The sequence below is a fragment of the Aspergillus lentulus genome (assembly GCF_001445615.1).
Source record: "Aspergillus lentulus DNA, contig: Alt09, strain: IFM 54703, whole genome shotgun sequence".
Lineage (NCBI taxonomy): Eukaryota > Fungi > Ascomycota > Eurotiomycetes > Eurotiales > Aspergillaceae > Aspergillus > Aspergillus lentulus.
Genome location: NW_028322117.1, coordinates 1071986 through 1091134, shown reverse-complemented (window position 1 = coordinate 1091134; position 19149 = coordinate 1071986). Strand labels below are relative to the sequence as shown.

At 50.1% G+C, this 19149-nt stretch overlaps 7 protein-coding genes across 7 annotated transcripts; 5 read left to right on the top strand and 2 right to left on the bottom strand.

The window, feature by feature from the left end:
- Positions 1 to 4278: 4278 nt before the first annotated feature.
- ALT_5172 (putative HLH DNA binding domain protein) lies at positions 4279 to 5504 on the top strand (the record flags this gene model as incomplete). The annotated part of the gene is made up of 2 exons (XM_033555397.1): positions 4279 to 4337; positions 4427 to 5504. The coding sequence occupies 2 exons, from the start codon at positions 4279 to 4281 to the stop codon at positions 5502 to 5504; spliced, it is 1137 nt and encodes a 378-aa protein (XP_033411288.1).
- A 1484-nt stretch (positions 5505 to 6988) lies between these two features.
- ALT_5171 (ANP1/MMN9/VAN1 family protein) lies at positions 6989 to 8459 on the top strand (the record flags this gene model as incomplete). The annotated part of the gene is made up of 5 exons (XM_033555398.1): positions 6989 to 7161; positions 7229 to 7860; positions 7918 to 7965; positions 8019 to 8234; positions 8293 to 8459. 5 exons carry the CDS (start codon positions 6989 to 6991, stop codon positions 8457 to 8459), a joined length of 1236 nt encoding a protein of 411 aa, XP_033411289.1.
- A 1197-nt stretch (positions 8460 to 9656) lies between these two features.
- On the top strand, positions 9657 to 10198 carry ALT_5170 (YciI family protein; the record flags this gene model as incomplete). Its single annotated transcript, XM_033555399.1, has 4 exons — positions 9657 to 9736; positions 9814 to 9869; positions 9948 to 10108; positions 10169 to 10198. 4 exons carry the CDS (start codon positions 9657 to 9659, stop codon positions 10196 to 10198), a joined length of 327 nt encoding a protein of 108 aa, XP_033411290.1.
- A 142-nt stretch (positions 10199 to 10340) lies between these two features.
- Positions 10341 to 12050, bottom strand: ALT_5169 (acyl--CoA ligase; the record flags this gene model as incomplete). The annotated part of the gene is made up of 4 exons (XM_033555400.1): positions 10341 to 10436; positions 10499 to 11370; positions 11423 to 11459; positions 11517 to 12050. 4 exons carry the CDS (start codon positions 12048 to 12050, stop codon positions 10341 to 10343), a joined length of 1539 nt encoding a protein of 512 aa, XP_033411291.1.
- Positions 12051 to 12525: 475 nt separating this feature from the next.
- On the top strand, positions 12526 to 14408 carry ALT_5168 (G-patch domain-containing RNA-binding protein; the record flags this gene model as incomplete). Its single annotated transcript, XM_033555401.1, has 5 exons — positions 12526 to 12709; positions 12816 to 13232; positions 13290 to 14107; positions 14158 to 14250; positions 14307 to 14408. 5 exons carry the CDS (start codon positions 12526 to 12528, stop codon positions 14406 to 14408), a joined length of 1614 nt encoding a protein of 537 aa, XP_033411292.1.
- A 699-nt stretch (positions 14409 to 15107) lies between these two features.
- ALT_5167 (E2 SUMO-conjugating protein UBC9) lies at positions 15108 to 16208 on the top strand (the record flags this gene model as incomplete). Its single annotated transcript, XM_089599876.1, has 4 exons — positions 15108 to 15179; positions 15282 to 15747; positions 15827 to 15850; positions 15955 to 16208. The coding sequence occupies 4 exons, from the start codon at positions 15108 to 15110 to the stop codon at positions 16206 to 16208; spliced, it is 816 nt and encodes a 271-aa protein (XP_089455753.1).
- Positions 16209 to 16954: 746 nt separating this feature from the next.
- On the bottom strand, positions 16955 to 18281 carry ecm33 (GPI-anchored protein Ecm33; the record flags this gene model as incomplete). The annotated part of the gene is made up of 3 exons (XM_033555403.2): positions 16955 to 17252; positions 17310 to 18150; positions 18221 to 18281. 3 exons carry the CDS (start codon positions 18279 to 18281, stop codon positions 16955 to 16957), a joined length of 1200 nt encoding a protein of 399 aa, XP_033411294.2.
- Positions 18282 to 19149: the final 868 nt, after the last annotated feature.

Genomic DNA, 19149 nt, shown 5'->3' with positions numbered 1-19149 from the left:
ACATCATGGCCCTAGAAAACAAAAAGCAAAATCGATAAGCCCGTAATTGACGGGGGAGTGAGTATGGACTATTTGACTGCAACCTTGAAAGGAGGAACCTAATTCCAGACCAGACGGTTTAACGTTTGAATTAATGGAGTTTGGGTGTGAACCCGTTGGCCTGGATGAGATCCGATAGACACTTAGACCTCGCGCGACGGCCCTTAGTCTCCTTCTAAAAACTCGCTAAAACACCACTAAAACTACTACTTCGTACGGACGTGGTCAATCTGCGAATCCTCACAAATCACAGTATCTTTCCAGTCTATGCCAAATTACCAATAAGGCCAAGGGAAGCTCCCTTTTGGCTGGCTCTTTGACCATTTCAGTGAAGTTTCTGAGTAGTGTATCCGAAGGACTTCTATCGGATCTTCATGCGAACTACGGAGTAGACCATTTAAAGTCCAAACATCGAAACCTACCAATTTCGTAAATAAGTCAGGCCCACTTTGATCAAGTTCAAGCCCACCCGGACAATTTCAGCAGGGGGTCCTAAAGAACATCCGTGAGGTTATCATCGGGGAACCTAGACTTTGCAGGCATACCCATAGTGCTATAACCTTCACAGAGACTCATGTAGGTACACGTCGAACTCTACGCACTGTACTTCTGAAATTAATCAAGTTGAGGTCCGTGAATGGTTCATGCCGGAAATTGCTGCTCTGCATGAAATTCAATCTGTTGAACTATCAATCACTCACTCGAGCGAACGGAAAGGTACCCTCTCGAAAGATGTGTCTCGCAAGGATTCCTTGGTTGTAGGTTGGAGTTTGTTTAAAGGCCACCGTGATTATGCGAATAACTAAGCAGCCAATTCCTAATCAGTATCTAGTACTCTCGTGTTTAGCACCTGAATCAACCACGTCCCCATGGCAATCACTCCAACCAAGGGTTTGGTACTTATGTCAGAGTCTCTGTTACTGCTCCCTGGGACTGCTGATGAATCAGACCCGGGTCAACTGGGTCTTCCCCAAGAGGTATTTGAGTAGAAGCAGAGAGAACCCCATTCGAACTTTGAAGGCAGGGGGTATGTACTGCATATTGCATGGCGCATAGTACCCAAAATCATCACTGGAGGTGAGCCATGCCCCAGAATGGCAATCCCCCAACTTCTGATGAAACGTGACGAAGATCAATCAGAGGCTCAGAGCAAAAGGAGAATTGATGATGAATCTTATTGTCAATACAAGTCGTTACGCATGGCGGATGGCTTCCAGGATTCGCCTTCCATGGGGATTGAACGTGGGGCAGGCTAGCTGAGAGCCTGAGACCTCAGAGTCAGGGCTGCGAGCCGGCGAGTGAAGGAGAAAAATAAAAAAAAAAAAAAAAAGGGAAAAAAGGAGGCGCAAGATCCGTTTGATTCTTCATAGATCCGGGGCCATGAATATGACAGCTCTTATTTCCTTTTTGCCAGGGATCCACTTTTACTGGCTCGGCGTGCATGTCTAGTGGGAGTTATGGATATGCTATGCAGCATTTTCCTGCTTACTGTACATACATGGATATTGTAAGACAGGCAGATATACGGTACGGATGTATGTACATGCATAACTATCCTATGGAGACTGAGTATTATTGATATTTGTTTCCCGTCTTGTCCACTACTGAGTGTTCCTGCTCAATACTAAATTAAGTTGCCCCGTTTGGCGTATTTCCTTTTCGGTCTTTGCTATCTAGGGATTTGATGGCGAAAGCACATTTAGTCGTTGCCCCATTGCCGCAAGATTTGAAATTCTACCCTTGATCAGTAGGCCTTCATTGATATTCGTGCCATTGGAGTACAATCACAGGTTACTGCTTTGAATCCGATAGATGGTACAGTAGAGAATAAACATAGAAGTAATACCCCTCGGTATTGCGCATTCTATTTCTGTCTACTGTCGAGTCAGAGTGGCGCCCTCAGAATCAACGGTATGCGTGTCCGTTGGAGATGTCATTGATTGGATATATTCCAAATCACTTTGGCCAAACTGACTGGGCAACTGTCTTACTTATTGACGTTTTGTGGCTTTACGGGGCTAGTCACCATTACCCCAAGACGGAAGAAGCCCAGAACGTCGGAGCCATGAGCCTGACAGCCATCTGTTCCTGGTCGCTGGGTTCTCCCCGTGACCCAGGTAGACGGGCCTACCTCGGGCTGGTGGCGATCATCGAGTGGCCCTCTCGAGGCTTCGAGGCTTGATCCCTTTAGGGATGTAGGGCTACATAGGTGAGTTATTCGGCCTCGCTCGGTTGGGTAGATAGACGTATTCTGTACAGAATTGAGAGTTCTATTGATGAACATGCTCGGTCGTGCCGACACCGACTCTGCTGTATTCATCGTGCTCAGTAGTTATAGATACGGTATGCACTACGGTAGCATTGCCATGGACGATTATTATCGCCATCAATGATTGCTCGATTGCCTCCTCGCAGAGTGTCTCAGGTATTTTTGTTCAGCTGTCCCAAGCTCTTCGCTCTTCCAGCAAGCTCAGGGTCCTTGCTTCGTGCTATTTGATTCTGATCAGGATTTGTGGAGCCTGAGGCAATGACGACCCGCAATGTGGAGGTTTTGCGTCTGCCTGTGCGTCGAGATATTTATCTGTGCCATCACTATATTAGCCCAGTTGATCGCTTGTCAGTACTTTTGTCATTCTCGCAGTACCAGTGTATCACCACTGCTGCAAGTAGACAGGGAGGATGCATCGGCAGCACTTCCAAACTCCAGATCGGGATGGACGCAGACGGAGGCTGTTTCCGATTGCTTCTTCCGCCATGCAATGGGTCGGGGGCATTTGAAATGGGGAATCGTCTTCTCCATAGGGATCACATCCATTGAGCTGCGTCTCTTACCCCAGAAAGAGCAAAAGCAAAGCCGGATGGGCAGTTCCGCAACCGCCACAGAATCTTCAATGATTGCGCTCATGCACACATTACGGGAAACGTTTACTCTGTTCTCTCGCCCGTACGCACACACTCACACTATCTTCGGGGACTCAATGCTTTGATTGAAGCTGAAGGAGCCCGAGGGAATAAGACCATGGCCATTATTGGCTGAATCAAAGTATATATTGAAGTATTATGGCAGTAATGCAAGGGGAATCGATGTCTTCTACCCGTGTAGATCGAAAATCCACAGCAGCAGTGACAAATCAAGGGTCTGCGATCCCTATCCAGCTCAAACAGCGTGGTCATTCAAACAGCACGTTGATTCGTCGATCTTCTTTTCTCCTCATATGCCAGTTAGTGTGAGCCACATATGTTATGTGAGGTACTTACTCATAGTGCCGTCTGTGCCCTTAGGTTTTGTGACACAGATAATTCAAACGGGACCACGCTTCCCGAACACTATCTCGATACTATCTAGACAGCTCCGTACCCCATAGACGATGTTACAGTAATTGATTAGTGGATGTCGAAACCAAACTCTGGCGGAATGCCATTGTTACTTCCCCGCCATCATGGGATGGACCTGGAAAGATGCTGCTGTGGCTTGGTAGGCCTCATGCACATCAGTACCAAGGGATTGACCAGGAAGTCATGTCAATGATAATTTCTATTATTCCTGTCAGTAGGTATGTCATCTTCTAGACCAGACCCATTTTCTATTGCCCACACGCTCTAGATACTGTAATTCCTAATTCCCTTTCGCATTTCCGAGTTGGGTTGGTCGCAGATCTGCCTGGCTAGCCGATAGTTGATACATCCTCGATTTAGATAGATACACTCACACTTTGGAGAAGAGATCCAGAGATTCGAGCTCCATTTTGCTTGCAGCTCATCCACTGCACGTCTGAGCGCCACCCACTAAGTCGAACTCCTCTTTGTCCTCTCCTTCATCCCTCGTTCGCCATCCTGCATCCAGATATAAAACATGCAGCGGGTTCGCACCTTATCCACAGAACAAGCAGCTTTGAGTTCTTCATCTCTTCACATTGCCTCGTGGAATCCCTCGCTTTGCCCAAGCATCCCCCTTGAGCTATATCTCTCGATTCTTAAACAAGTGTCTCACCTGCTTTGCATCTACCTTGTGTCAACAGTACAACACGAGAAGCATTGTTTCTCTACCTTCTACGTTCCCATCTCTTGCTGTTGTCTTTGAGACATACCCACCAAGCAAGGTTACGCACATACCCGCCATACATACACATACAGAACACCGGTCTGAAGGTCGTATATCGCTGTGTCTACACGGTGGGACACACAGACATAACCGTTCCGCTCTCAGCCACCTGCAAAACACACAGCACAGACGGAACCATGATGTTTGAAGACATGGCGTCGACTTGCGACGAGATCTCCCAGCGCCGCGCCTTGCCGTGAGTGATCAATGTCTGTCGTCGTTTCAAAATGTTGTCCGACTGACATACCTTTCCAACCGTAGCAGCATACTCTCTATCTCAAACAGCTCATCCGGGCCTGTAGATCTGGGCGATGACCGCAAATTACCCCCTCTTCCTCGAGCGGAGCCATTGCCTCGGGGACCCTTTAACCCTTTCACTTCCAACATCTTTGCTCCCAGCCCACCCAGCCCACATGACACTTTCCCGGCCAAGTCGCCGTGGCCAGTTTCAGAGCACATTGTGACTCCTCCCTCTCCCGCCAACTCCGCCGACAGCTCCTGGCCCGACAGCTTGACGCCTCGCAAGGCCTTTGACTGGTCTCAGGAACTCTCTCCGGCCGACCTGCTGAGCTTGATTGCCCCTAAGAACATCAGTCGGAAGCCACCACTGCAGCAATTGTGCGGAAGAAAGCGCAAGGGAAGCATGATCTCCGCCGACGTTGATGATCAGCGAGAGAAGCATCGCATTGCCGAGGGTAACCGACGCAAGAATCTCAGCCAATTGCACCGGGAGCTGGATAGCCGGATTCATGACTTCTTTCTTGAACGGGCAGGATGGAACCCGGCCAAGAGCTTGCCTGAGTCGAAGGAACACATCGTTCAGGGAGCTATCTTCCTCATCGACTTCATGCTGCTGATCATCGTACACCTGATTCGCCAGGAGAATGAAATGCCTCGACAGCTGTCAGAGAAGCTGCAGCCCCAGATCCGCTGCATGCAGCTCCAGCAATTGGTGGCGAACCTGCAGCAGCAGCACCAGACAGCCCAGCAGCAGATCAAGGTTTTGAAGCAGGAGAATCAGCTGCTGGAAGAGCGAAACCAAGCACTTGAGTTTCAGCTCAAGTCATACGAGCACATGTTCCGGTCCCCCAAGAGCGAGCAAACGAGCCCTCGTCCCCTGACGCAGGTCCCTGAAGCCAAGACTCAAAATGTGCTTCCTGGTTTGCGAGTTCTCTGTGATGGTATCGCCGCCCCGAGCGCCGCCCCCGAGCCCTTACATCCAGGCTCCTCCCACGGGCAGTCCTTCGGACACACCTTTCTCTCCGCCACTCCTCCCATAACAGGACCTTCATCACCGGTATTTCCTCATACAACTTATTCGGCTGCACATTCGCGGCGCGAATCTCTGATCCCATCACCGTGATGAAGAGAAATGAGTTTACTATGCGGTGACTTCAAAGGTCGTCTTTCTGTCATAGTTTCCCTGGGTCATAGAATGGTTGTCGCTCAAACCGGCTTGCTTTCGATTGTCTATCGCGGTTGAGCGTTTGCATTGTATCAACATCAACTCCCTGAATAGTGATGCGCTTTTCATTCTGCAGTTTCGAACGTTCGACTTCGGTATTCTCTCAACTTATCTCGCGGATTATAGAATATTTATGGTGCATTTATTGGCGAAAATTGGGGAAACCGGGGCGGTATATTTGAAAGGCAAAGGAAATCACGGGTGGGTTTCAGAGAGGGCTATTGGATTCCGTTGTATATTTCCTTTGTTTGGTTCTGTTTCCTGTGGAAACTTGGTGTTTGGAATACGTGTCGTTTCTGGGCTGGCCTGATGTTGGTTTCCTTCAGGCTCCTTGTATATGCGAAACGTCAGGAGCAGGTTTCGGTTTCTTATCTCTCCCACTGTTGAGCGTTATGATATGCTTGAAGGACATAATAAGCTGCACACACCAGCAAATACACGATTCATGAATAATAGCCACAAAATTCCGAATTTTTATCATCTTCGATTGACTACGCTCCGAACTGCATGCAAATTCGCAATGCAGAGGCATCTAGATAGATCTCGAGATAGCAAATCTCTCCAGTTGGCGAATGGGATGCGCCTCGACCAACTGCCAAGAACAACCCCTTTTCGCCACGATGGTGGTGGTTGATGAAGATGGTTGAGAACACCACAATATTGGCGGAATATGGATAGGATGCGATCAATTCTAGAGCTTGGAATCAATGCTACAGCGATGATAATGTTGGTGATAAAGTTCCACCGTTGACTTGACCACCACCTAGGTATATAAAGTGATAGTCCGAAGGGTGGACTTTCCTCTGCGTTCTGGGCTCTGCCATCCCCGTGCCCAGATTGCACTCAGGGAAAACTCCCCGTCCTTCTTCGACGGCTCGCTTTTCCTTCTTCCAAACGGCCTGATTCTCTGGCAGCATCGTCACCCACCTTCGATTTCGCTGGACCTTTGGTTTTCTTCTTTTTCTTCGTCTTAGATATACATTTCATAATTACATTTGGCTCCATTCACACTCGTTTGTTGTCTCTCTTGCGGTGTCCTACTGGACCGCACCCTTCCGCCAGACCACCTTTTATCCCCATCTCCACCGAGCCATTCCTCCCTACTTCGCGATTTATCGCATTATCGACTCCTTTCCTCTGGTTCCGGTGCCAGCCAGGCCGACTTGTTGAAAAGTTGCTTCGAATTGTGATTATTCAAGTTCTTGTAAAACAGCTTCGAGGATTTACATCTACCGTGCGGTCGGCTGGTTAACTCCGTTCGACGTTGAGTGTCCACAACACACCTTCCAGGAATCCTTGCCCTTTCCAGACCGTGACGGTTTCCCAGTAATCGAACGGTACCTCGCCAGTCGCAGCGCATTCTCTGGTCATATATTGCAAAGATGCTTCTTCCTAAGGGTGGCGTGACGTGGAAGTCGACCAAAGCTCGACTCCCTCCCTGGAGGGCCGTCGTTGTTCTCCTTACACGGCCACGATTCTTGATATCTTTAGCTCTCACAGGCATTTTGATCTTATTATGGCGTGGAATCAGCAAATCAGCATCTGGAATGCAAAAGTGAGTATCCATTCGCTCGTCATGAAAGAAGTGTGGAGTTGTTCTGACAAGGGGTTGGTGTGATCAGTTTCTACTGCTATGGCCCCCCCAAATCTCCAATGGAAATGTCCATAAACGAGATGAACGCATGGATGGCACATACTCAGACTCCTGTGATTTTTAACCACCATGAGCCCTATGTTGTAAACGACAGCAGTATTATCAATGTCGACCTCAACGGCATTCATTCAACCCGTGCAGCTAAGGAGAACAAGGAGCGGGTGCTGATCCTCACTCCTCTGAGAGATGCCGCGCCCCATCTGGAAAAATACTTCGATCTCCTCTACAACATCACTTACCCCCATGAACTCATTGATCTGGCCTTCCTTGTCGGCGACTCTCAGGATGACACGCTCGCCGTTCTCGCTAGGGAGCTGAACCGAATTCAGGATCAAGTGGAAGACAAAATTGCTTTCCGCAGCGCGACAATCATTCAAAAGGAATTTGGAGCTGATACTGGCATGAATGTTGAGGATCGACACTCCTTTGCGGCTCAGGGCCCCCGGCGCAAGGCTATCGCCCGAGCTCGCAATTACCTACTCTACTCCGCTCTGAAGCCTGATCACTCCTGGGTCTACTGGAGAGACGTGGACATCGTTGACAGCCCTCCAACTATTCTGGAAGATTTTATTTCCCACAATAGGGACATCCTTGTTCCTAGTATGTCGAAACTCTTCTATTCCAGTTGTTTCAGCGCTAACGTATAATCTGTTCCAGACATTTGGTTCCATCGTTACAAGGACGGTCGTGATATTGAGGGTCGCTGTATGTGCATGCCCTTTCCCATGTTTGGAAGCATATTCGCTGACAATCGTTAGTTGACTACAATTCGTGGATCGAATCCGACAAAGGCCGCAGGTTGAGACAGAATTTGGACCCGGACACTATTCTCGCTGAGGGATACAAGGAATATGATACGGGTCGGGAATACCTCGTTGGAATGGGTGACTGGAGGAAGAACAAGGACGAGGAGGTTGAACTTGACGGCATTGGTGGTGTCAACATTCTGGTCAAGGCAGACGTTCACCGTTCAGGTTGGTCCATCTTCTGTCATCATCACATACATCTGAGTTCTAACCGTCCACATTATAGGCATCAACTTCCCGCCCTATGCGTTCGAGAACCAGGCTGAAACGGAGGGGTTCGCCCGTATGGCCAAACGGGCTGGATACGAGGTGTATGGCTTGCCGAACTACATTGTGTGGCACATCGACACCGAAGAGAAGCCCGGCAACCTCGGGGATCGCAAAGCGTACTAAAAATCAACGATATGAGTTAATGGCCTCATCCATGCATTCGGGTTTGCCAAAGTAGACCTGAAAGACCAGCTCTCCAATTTACGCTCAATACCCGTTTGTCCACTGATATCTGACGTAGTTGCCGTCAGGATGATTGCGTGAAGTTCTCAACCATATTCATCATTGCTGGTTACATTCCCAGCTATTCCTTTCTATGCTCTTGTTTTCTTCAGTGACGTTTTGAAACGGATATCTAATGATATCAATAATTTTCAATCTTCTTCATGTTGTGTTCTAGGGATTTCTTTATGTGCTGTTTCCTTGGCGCTTCGGGGACGTTGTTCAGCGGTATTTGGAGGATTATAGAGTTGACTGGTCGACTGATTGATTGACCTCATAGCCGCCTGAGCCTTGTTCTTGATCTTCTGCCATTAGGCAAACGGACATGACGACCCTGACGCTTTTAATCTGGCATTGTCGTCCCTGGAACCTGTTCTTGGTTCGAGAGTCTCGTTCCCACTTGTCTTCTAAGTTGGGATCAGTCAATGACATCGTTCTCAGACTTGTGTCCGTGGAGTATGCAGGGGTCCATTGACTGGATGCCTGGATCATTTCGCAGAGAGACATATTGCCGGGCCAGAACGCGTCCAAGGGCGTTGATGTCAACTTGAGATGGACAGGGAGATGGATCGGGCATCGAGGTCGCAACCCTTCATGTACATACATATATATGTACCTACACAAAGTGAATTTCCGACAAGCATACCAAGTCTTCGGCATCTTTTTAAGCCCATCTGCTCAGTCACAAGAGTTGCTGCTACTTCGCGACATTACCATATTCATCTAACCCATGAAGATTATGACAGTGACCATGTAGTTGCATACTGATTGGCAGTAAACCGCGTTATTAAGAGCAAGCATTGCTAACATCCTCATCTTCTCGTATGATCATCTTTTCGTATCATCTTCGTATCCGGTGCAGGAGTAGAACATTCCCCACATTGTGACACGGTCCCTCTGTGCCCCACGCCGAACCTACCCATCTCGGCTTCGATGCGAATTAGAGTACCGAGGGACAGTCTACTTAAACAAAAGCAGTAAATTCTAAGCCTCCTACCCTTCTCATCCACCTCATCAACACTCATGTTCCATCTAACCAGACTCACCTCCCCCACTTTTCTCAACCGATCATTCACCCGAGCATTCTCGACTACAATCATGGCTTCCACCAAGCATGAGTTCCTCTGCATCCTGCCCGATAAGCCCGATGCTTTGGCTAAAAGGCTGGAGGTGCGCGCGTAAGTCACACTTTCACCTTCCTGGACTCTTTTCTACTAGAGTTTACGAAATGAGGTACTGAGGTGGGTTTGTATAGCTCCCACCTTGAGGGCGTCAAGCCCCTGGTTGCGGATGGGGTGATTACGATGGGAGGTGAGTACCTTGCAAGCGTTTTCCTGCCATGTAAACTGGATGGTTCCTTGTAGAGGAGACGGCTGAATGAGTTTGCAGGGGCTATGCTGGAGTCTCATTCTACCGAGGGCACGCCCTCGTTCAAGGGGAGTGCGATGTTGCTGATGGCCGAGAGCGAGGAGCAGGCGAGGGAGCTGCTGAGCAAGGATATCTATGTTCGGAGTGGGGTGTGGGATTTGGAGAAGGCGCAGATCATTCCGGTACGTGATTAGGTTTCTTGTGACTTGCTTGCTTGCTTGTTGAGGCTAATGGTGGTTCAGTTCAAATCTGCTGTTCGGACGGCACTGTGAGTACTAGAGTTGCGTGGGACACTATGAACAAGTGATGTATTTGTGTGAGATAATAATACATTGATAAGTCTGGCAATCTACCCAAGCGATGAAGCTACTATCTATTTCCAAAAATCTGTTCGCATATACAACATGCATGTGACTACAGCTTTGCCTTGGGCTGGAGCATCGCCTCTGCTACCTTGCGACGCTGGATCTTCCCCGTTGCCGTCTTTGGAATCTGCGTGACTATCCAGACCTGTTGTATGGCGTTAAATCATTGCTCAGAAAGATACGTTGGGCACAAGGGCATTGGAATACCTGCTTCGGGGTCTTAAATTTGGCCAGCTTCCCGGTCACCCATGCCTTGAGATCTGCCTCGGTTGCAGAGCCGGCACTCTTCAACACGACCGCGGCTCCAATATCCTCTCCATAGTGGCCCTCGTCAGGGATAGCGAAACAGACTGCTTCCGCAACCTGGGGATGAGACAACAGCGTGTTGTCAAGCTCAATAGGGCTGATCTTCTCTCCGCCCTTGTTGATGAGCTCCTTGATGCGGCCGGTGATGATAACGTAGCCGTCGCGGTCCTTCTTCCCCTGGTCGCCCGTGCGGAAGAAACCGTCCTTGGTGAAGGACGACTTGTTGGCAGCCGGGTTGTTCAGGTACCCCTTGGTCACGTTGTCACCACGGACGCAAATCTCCCCCTCTCTGCCCTGAGGCACTTCCCGGCCACTGTGATCGAGGATCTTGACCTCTACGCCTTGTCCGATACCGACACTACCCGGTTGGCGTTTTCCGGGCGGGAGAGGGTTACTCGTCATCTGGTGGGCGGCTTCTGTCATGGCGTACGCTTCCAGAACGGGGGCCTTGAAAGTTCTCTCCAGCTCCTCAAAGGTCTTTGGAGAAAGGGGTGACGAGCATGAGCGGATGAAGCGGATCCTGGGGATGGGGTCCGGCAGAGGGGTCTTTAGGAGGATCTGGTGGATTGTAGGCACAGCAGTGTACCAGTTTGCCTGGTGAGTCACGAAATCTTGCCAGAACTCCGAGGCAGAGAACTTGAGAGGTACTATAACAGAGCCTCCTGAAAAGAGAGGGGCGAGGAAGCCGGCCAGCAGCCCATGAACGTGGAATAGAGGCATCACCAAGTACGTTCGGTCCTCGGGAGTTAACTGATATGTATCCCGGATATTCTCTGTGGTCGATCAGTGAAAATTAGACCATGTCAGACTGTGTTGTTCACTTACTCATGGTTGTGGCAAGGTTCTTATGGGTTAATGGGACCTGTTCCCATATTACGATCAGTATGATGGTCTTCGTGCAGGGGTAAAAGGGCCATACAGCTTTGGGTCTACCAGTTGTCCCACTGGTGTGCAAAACCAGCGCAATATCATCAGGCTGTGCTTCGAGAATACCAATGCTGCCCTTTCCTGCCAGTTTGCCCAGTTCCTTGACGTCCAGTACAACCTCCTTCCCATCCCAGTAACACTCCGCGATAGCAGCATTGTATTTCCTACCCGCCCGCACAGCAGGACCACCTTGGGCAAAAGAGCCCCGTGGAATCAACACCAGGCTCGAGCTGAGATCATCAATATAGAATTCAAACTCATCCTGCTTGTATGCCGGGTTGAGAGGAGCTGCGATAGCTCGCTGCCACGATGTAGCCAAGAAAGAGACTATGAATTCAAAGGAATTAACGAGAGCCAGTGATACTGCAGCTCCATGGCCGACCCCCAGTCCAGCAAGCTTGGCTTGAAAATTGGCGACATGGGTATGAAGCTGTTGGTAGGAGACCGACAAGGCCGACGGCTTATGAGGGACTATCACTGCAACACTCGGACTGTCGGGCGAGAGGGACCGAGTTAGAGTGGCCATCGTTCTTATAGTGTGTCTTGGCCGTCAGGGGTTATTTACAGTGATGGAAAAGATAGATATCCAAGATAGATTATACAGATTGAACGTGGGGATTCCGCGGATACCACTCACGTATCTTACGCATTTGACGTAGATGTGCCATTATTATTATATCCATGAAGGACAAACCCATGGGTCCTCGGACTTAGTTGCGAAGGATCGGATCAACCGTCAATCGTCGTAGGCCCCATTATTTTCTCGCTCTTCCTTCCCTGTTCTTTTTCTCCTTCCGAGCGGGTGGCACCGGGTGGCTTATGTAAGGTTGAGTCAAACATATCAAACAGTGCAAGTCGAGCAAACATCGTTATGCATGGGACTACTCCGCATCTCCAACTCTTCAATGATCCTCCTCTCAGGGACAATATTATAGACCTTGTTCTCCGTCTTCTGTATTGAACTATCACTGTTCTTCGCCTACGTCTTAACCTCTTTATCCATGGCCTCGGATTCTACCCCTTCGAAAGGGGGAGGCCTGTCTCTCTATGCCAATCTCCTCGACCCATCATCCAATGCATCCTCTCCCGCAACAATTTCTCGCGCCCCGGTCGTCTTCAAGCAGGCTTCGGAAGGCGACTCACAGACAGATGATTCAGCTGCCAAGAAGCAGCTATTAAGTGCTGGTAGAGCTCATACCCTTTTTTCGTGATCGAGAAATTCTCTTCATGTATCCCATTTTGACGATCTGATTGCTCACTTGGCCTTCTTCCTCTCTTCTCGGGTATTCAGCTTCTCTTCGATTTCAGCCTACGAAAAGACCACAGCTAGCGGCTCAGAAGCCTAAGCCGAAACCAGCGCTGCCCAAGACGACTCCTGCCGCTGCGTCTGCGCCGGCTCCTCCCGTGAAGACCACCCTTGCGGACTGGGCAGCAACCGAGGAAGACGATGTCAATGGATTCTACGTTGGCGAGAAGAGACAGCGCGGCGGGCGCAAAAAGCGCAAGAAGAACCGGGAAGCGCAGGCGTTCGTCCAAAATTGGGACGACATCTACGACCCTTCAAGACCGAATATCTACGAAGAGTATAAGCACAGTGATGAGCAGATTGCCGAGGTGCGCGAGTGGAAAGATCGCCTCTACGCCCACCGGATGGCACGATCGCCGAGCAGGAACTCTTATAGTGACGATGAATCCAGACCAATGAGCAGTATGCTTCCCTTTGCATGGGATTGCGAATGTTTCAAATGCTTACGAACTTTTGCAGGACAATTTGCGCCTCCAAAGAGTTTCGCGCCTCCGCCTAATCTCAACGATATCCCTCCTGCACCGCTTGATGAAGCCACAGGAGACGATGCTGTTGCTCGACGCGCGCGCATGACGGCAGGTCAATCGGATACATTAATGTCTGGTCAGACGCCGCCTCCACCTCCGCCTCCCCCAGAAGAGCCACCTGCTCCAATTCCGGATGATCCCACCGGTGAAGATGCCTACCTGAGACGGGTGCAAATGGCGGCTGCAGCTCAGCCTACGCCGCACGCGCCTCCTCCGCCTCCGCCTCGACCTTTGGATGCGCTGCAGCCAGCTTCTGCAACAATCTCTCGTGCGCCGGTCCGATATACCTTGCCTCCACCTCCGGAAGATATTCCCGCCACAGAAGCGGAGCTTGAAGAAGTCTTTGCGAAGGAAGAGCCTGCGGAGGATGCACTCGACGAAGAAGATGGCCAGCGCTCACTCCGACCGGGACAAAAGGGATTCGCTGAGAGATTGCTGGCGAAGTATGGGTGGACCAAGGGGTCTGGCCTGGGTGCCACGGGGTCGGGTATCGTCAAACCGTTGCAGGTCAAAGTCGAGAAGCAAAAGAAGCGGCCAGACTCGGAAGGCGGTGGTTTTGTTACTCCTGCTGGCAGGGGCAAAATCATTGGTGGTAAGAGAAAAGCAGAGGAAGAGGAGGGCAAGTTCGGCCGTATGAGCGAAGTCATCATCCTCAAGGGTATGCTTGATGGGATGGATGTGGACGCTGAGCTCGAGGGTGATCAAGATGGAGGGTTGATGCAAGAGATTGGCGAGGAATGCTCAGAAAAGGTACGCTTCGTTATGTATGACTGGGTTGCTACCATCTAACATTAAAACAGTACGGTCGTGTGGAGCGTGTCTTCATTTCCCGTGAATCTGGTCCCCCAGTGCCGGTCTTTGTCAAGTTTACTAACCAGTTATCGGCTTTACGCGTGAGTGTTCAAGAATTCAGGAGCCTTCCAATCTGGGCACTAACAAAATCTATCAGGCGGTGAATGCCCTGGAAGGCCGGGTGTTCAACGGCAACACAATCACAGCCCGTTTCTATGACACTCAGAAATTCGAAGAAGGGATATATGACGACCGGTAGCAAGCATAGGAGCCAGGAACATGTACAGCACATCCGCGGGTTTCGTTGCTAGTCAGTCGATGATATGACTCTGGTCTGCCGTGAGACCATGATATCTGCTGCTGCAATAATGTCTGGCAGATGAACAGTATGAAACTATGCAGATCAGAGTATCGCGCTTCAATGTTTTGACTCCATCCATGTTGCTGGGGACTTTCGAGTCTTTAAGATAGCAACCTTGCGCTTCATCAACTTCCTGGCAGGCTTCGTTGTCTGCCAGCTTTTGAATATCAAGCGATCCAGGTTTTGATGCTCCGAGCCTCAGTTGAAGGAGTTGTCGACGGTGCACCACTGGCCGGCTCATGTCACTACGAAATTCAATATCTCGTTCGTGTAGCAGTCATAGCCGAATCTGAATGCTTGTAAGCAGGATATGTGAAAGCAGTAGATGGGCTTGGTATGGGGCAAAAGGGCATGGAGAGTGACGTGTTTTTGAATCCTAACAAAGGGACATATCAAGCACTCAATGCTAGTGTCGCCCTACTAAGGGCCTGAGGCAAGGCTTGATCCTTGGACATGGCTAAGATAGGATTCACCTTGCTGTTCTTTGTGTTGATTATTCTGAGTGTCTAAAGACAGAACAGCTTGACTGATCATACTGATCACTAGACAAGAAATATCCTAATTACCTTACTCTAATCACATAACCTGTGGACAAACATGTACCTTCACGCTTCCATCTCCTTCTGCACGGTGGCCACTGGAAACTACAGAGGTCACATGATCATGACTGTGAGATTTATCAGTGGAGACCCGATTGGCTGTGGGGTATCAAATCCATTAAGCAACACTGGAAAAGCCTCATCTGGTGGCCATTCACTTTGAGCCTCTTAGCCTGTGACTCTATCTCCTTCCTCTCACTTCCTCCTTTCTTACCTGTCTCCATTCTCCCCCTCTTATATCCTCCGCGGCGAACCCTTCTTGGTCATATTCTCCAAGAACTCGCCATCATCGCGCTTCGACCTAACGCAAGCCTCATCCTACTACCAATTCACATCGCCGACTCACCATGTCCCTGTGTTTAAACCGCCTTACAGAAGAACGGTATGTCCACCAGCCCAGGTCACCTTCGCGCCGCGCAAACACACCCACGACTTCGCATCCGACAGCAACACTGAAACTAACAACCCCACGCTCAGGAAGCAATGGCGACGAGACCACCCGTTCGGCTTCTACGCAAAGCCTCATCGGACACCTCAGGGCGTGCTGGACCTGAAGCGCTGGGAATGCGGTATCCCGGGGAAGGCGAATACACTGTGGGAAGGAGGACTGTTCAAGCTTGACGTCGTCTTTCCAGATGGTAAGCCTGCCTGTGCTCGTGCTCGCTCGGTCCTTGTATAGCAAGCGAATGTGCTGACCGTCTCTCTTTACCGGAATAGAATATCCGACGAAGCCGCCAAAATGTACGTATCTCCTTCCGACTACCGGCATCATATATCGATATACATTGCTACCTCTTCCCGCATCCGTATCCGAGACCGCTAAACTGACGTCGCAAACGATACAGGCAAATTCGTCCCCCCACTCTTCCACCCCAACGTCTACCCCTCCGGCACCGTCTGCCTCTCAATCCTCAACGAAGAAGAAGCCTGGAAGCCCGCCATCACAATCAAGCAGATCCTCCTGGGAATCCAAGACTTACTCGACGACCCGAACCCAGAGTCCCCCGCGCAGGCTGAAGCATACAACTTATTCAAGAAGGACCGGCCGGCTTACGAGCGGCGCGTGCGCCAGGTCGTCAAGGAGAATCCTGCTCTCTAGAAGTCTGAGATTTGTTATGCGGATGACACGATGAATCTTCCAAAATCTCGTATTCTCCTTCGGTCTAATCAATGCTCTTGATTTACGGTACGGCGCCCATCGCATCGCGGCTGGCGGTTGACGCTCATTTTCATGTGATCTAGTCGCATCTGCTTGTTCCAGTGTCTCGGTTTTCTCTTAGCGTGGCGTTCTCAATTGATAAAAGCGAACGGCTCCAAATGGATGTTGCTCTCTTCTTCTGTCCACTTTTTTCACTACCTAGTCGCGATTTCATCTGTGATTTGTAACGCACATAGACAGTCTCTGAATGCCCAACCTGTCGTCTTCTATGATACCATTTGTAGCTTCGCAGGAAAACAAACTCCGACGCATGCGTATCCTGGCGATATGTGCATGCGTGTTCCGATCTGATGCACATACACGAGCTTGTGCTATGCCCGCGACTTGTTTGTACCTACTGCGGACAATTTTACCCAGATCTTACAAAGCCCGCATGATGTCAGGTACATAGCCGCGATCTAATGAGGGTGGATTGCTCAAGAGGCACATATTCCACACCATCTCGCCAGTAGATTCAGTTTTGAACGTTTGTAAGGTTGCTCAAATGAAATTCGATTATTATCATAAAAACAGTCAAAGCACTGCAATCAAAAAAACCATGGCTTATTAGACAGCTCTACCCACCCCCGGAAGGAGTTTTGGAAAACAAACAAATCCACATGCAATTTCCTGGTATCGGCGATCCTTTACAAAACGTACTGCACCAGAGCTCCAAAAACGGCGGCGAATCCGAGAGCGGGGAGGTTAGCAGCGTTGAGATCAGCAGCGCTAGACTTGGAAGCGGAAGCAGAGCTGCCGCTGCTAGTGGTGGTGGTGCCAGAAGATCCATCCTTGGTAGTAGGGTTAGGCTCGGTAGCCTTGCACTTGTAGGCACCGCGAATGATCTTGTCGTTATGGGCCTTGTCAAAGCTGTCGCAGCTGAAGTTGCCGGTGCTCTGCAAGTTGAACTGGCCCTTGACGTTCTCGAGCTTGGGCATGCTCACTCTGCGATTTGATTAGCATGTTGTGCGATATTTCGGCCGGCAGGAAAAGGTCACTTACTCGTCGAACTTGCCGCTGAAGTCAACGGCACCAGTAACAACCTGCAGGGAGGGCAGATCAATGCTGCTGAGCTCATCGTTGCGGGTAATCAGGAAACCACCATTGACAGTCTCGAGAGCTGGCATGCTGATGTTGGTGAGCTTGGTGTTGGCGTTGAAAACAAGGTCGCCAGTCTCGGTGAGGTTGGGAGCACTGAAAGACGTGAAGGAGTCGCCCCAGAAGCCAAGCTGACCAGTCAGGTTGTGGAGAGAGGGGATGGAGACAGCGCTGACGTTGCGGAAGGTCATGTTGGTACCACTGGAGAGGTTGGGCAGCTCCACTTCAAGGGAGTTCAGGTTACCAGCAAAGTTGATCAGGCCAGTTGCGTTCTTCAGGTTGTTGATGTTGATGGACTTGAGCTGCGTGTTCTCGGTGATGTCGAACTTGCCAACGGTGTTCAGGGAGATACCGTTCAGGTTAGTCAGACCGGTGTTGGTGATCGAGACATCACCGGCTTCATTGACACCCTTGGTGAAATCAAGATTCTGAAGCTGTGGCAGAGCAGTCCACTGGATCGATCCGACACTGGTAAGAGAGGGGAAGCTGAGGGTGGTCAGAGTGGTAAGGCCATCCAGCTTGAAAGTGTCGGCGATGGAGTTCAGCATAGGCGCCGCGATGGAAGAGATGTTGGCGCCACCGGTGCAGCTGAGGGTGCCGTCAATCTGCTTCACGCTGTTGAAGGTAATAGCGCCCGAGAGGTGCTCGTCGATCTCAATAGTACCCTTGATGGTCGAGCAGGAGGAGTAGCCGTCGGCATCGCTCTGGCTGGAAATCTTGATGGTCTCATCGGTCTTACCGCAGTCTGTGCCAACAATCAGCTCCCACCCTCGCAATTCCAGATTCGTTGGAGTCGGGGGTGATGGTTCACTCACCGGCAGCAAGGACGGCCTGGGCTGCAGCCAGGGCAGGAAGAGCGTACTTGAGGAAAGCCATTGCTAAAGGTTGTTTATACTAAATTTCAAAACAAAGTCAATAATGTCATTAGCAGGCTTTGCAGGCTTCGCAGGCTAGCATCAGGCAAGGGTCCCACGACAATCCATCTTCACGAGCAGGAAAAGACCACTCTGGAAATGTAATGAGAGAGAAGATGAGAGGGGGGGAGAGGGCGGGAGAGATAGAGACGGAGTTGATGAGACTTACCAATGTTCGATGAGGTAGAGATGTAGAGCGGGCGATGCTCAGCCCTTGAGATGTTAATATGGGCGAATGGCAGTAGCTGCAAGAGTTTGGCAGACAAAAATAGATGAACGAGCGAAAGAAGGCGAGAAAGTCAAAACGAAGGAGAAGCTGTAAGCGGTGATTTCTTCAACGAAAGTGGACTAATTCGGCAAGGCAAGTACGTTGGACGAAGAAGAATGAAGGGAAAGAAGGAGAAGAAAAGAGAACAAAAGACTGGATGGAATTGATTGGAAAGGAACCTTCAAAAGACAAGGCAGTGGAAAGGAAAGTGCCTTTAGGGAGGACAAGACAAGAAAGGAGGCGTGGCCCCAGCACCGGGTCCGGTAAACTTGATTCACATTCTCCTTGTAACACAATTACTAGCTCCCCCCGAAACGACAATCGGGATGGACACAATTTTTTCTTAGGTCCTTCTCTTTCCCCACTGTCCTCGGTAATGAATTCAGCGACTACTACACTGGACAATACACAAGGTGCGTCACAAGCCAGATTTGCGCTCCAGGAATCCTGATTCTTAGGCTCGGTAATGAGCCCGTTGCTTCTAGTTGGCTCCATTCTGTAACACTGTCACCAATAATTGTGCTGCAATGCTACCAGTGATTCGCCCCGTGGCTCCATTCTG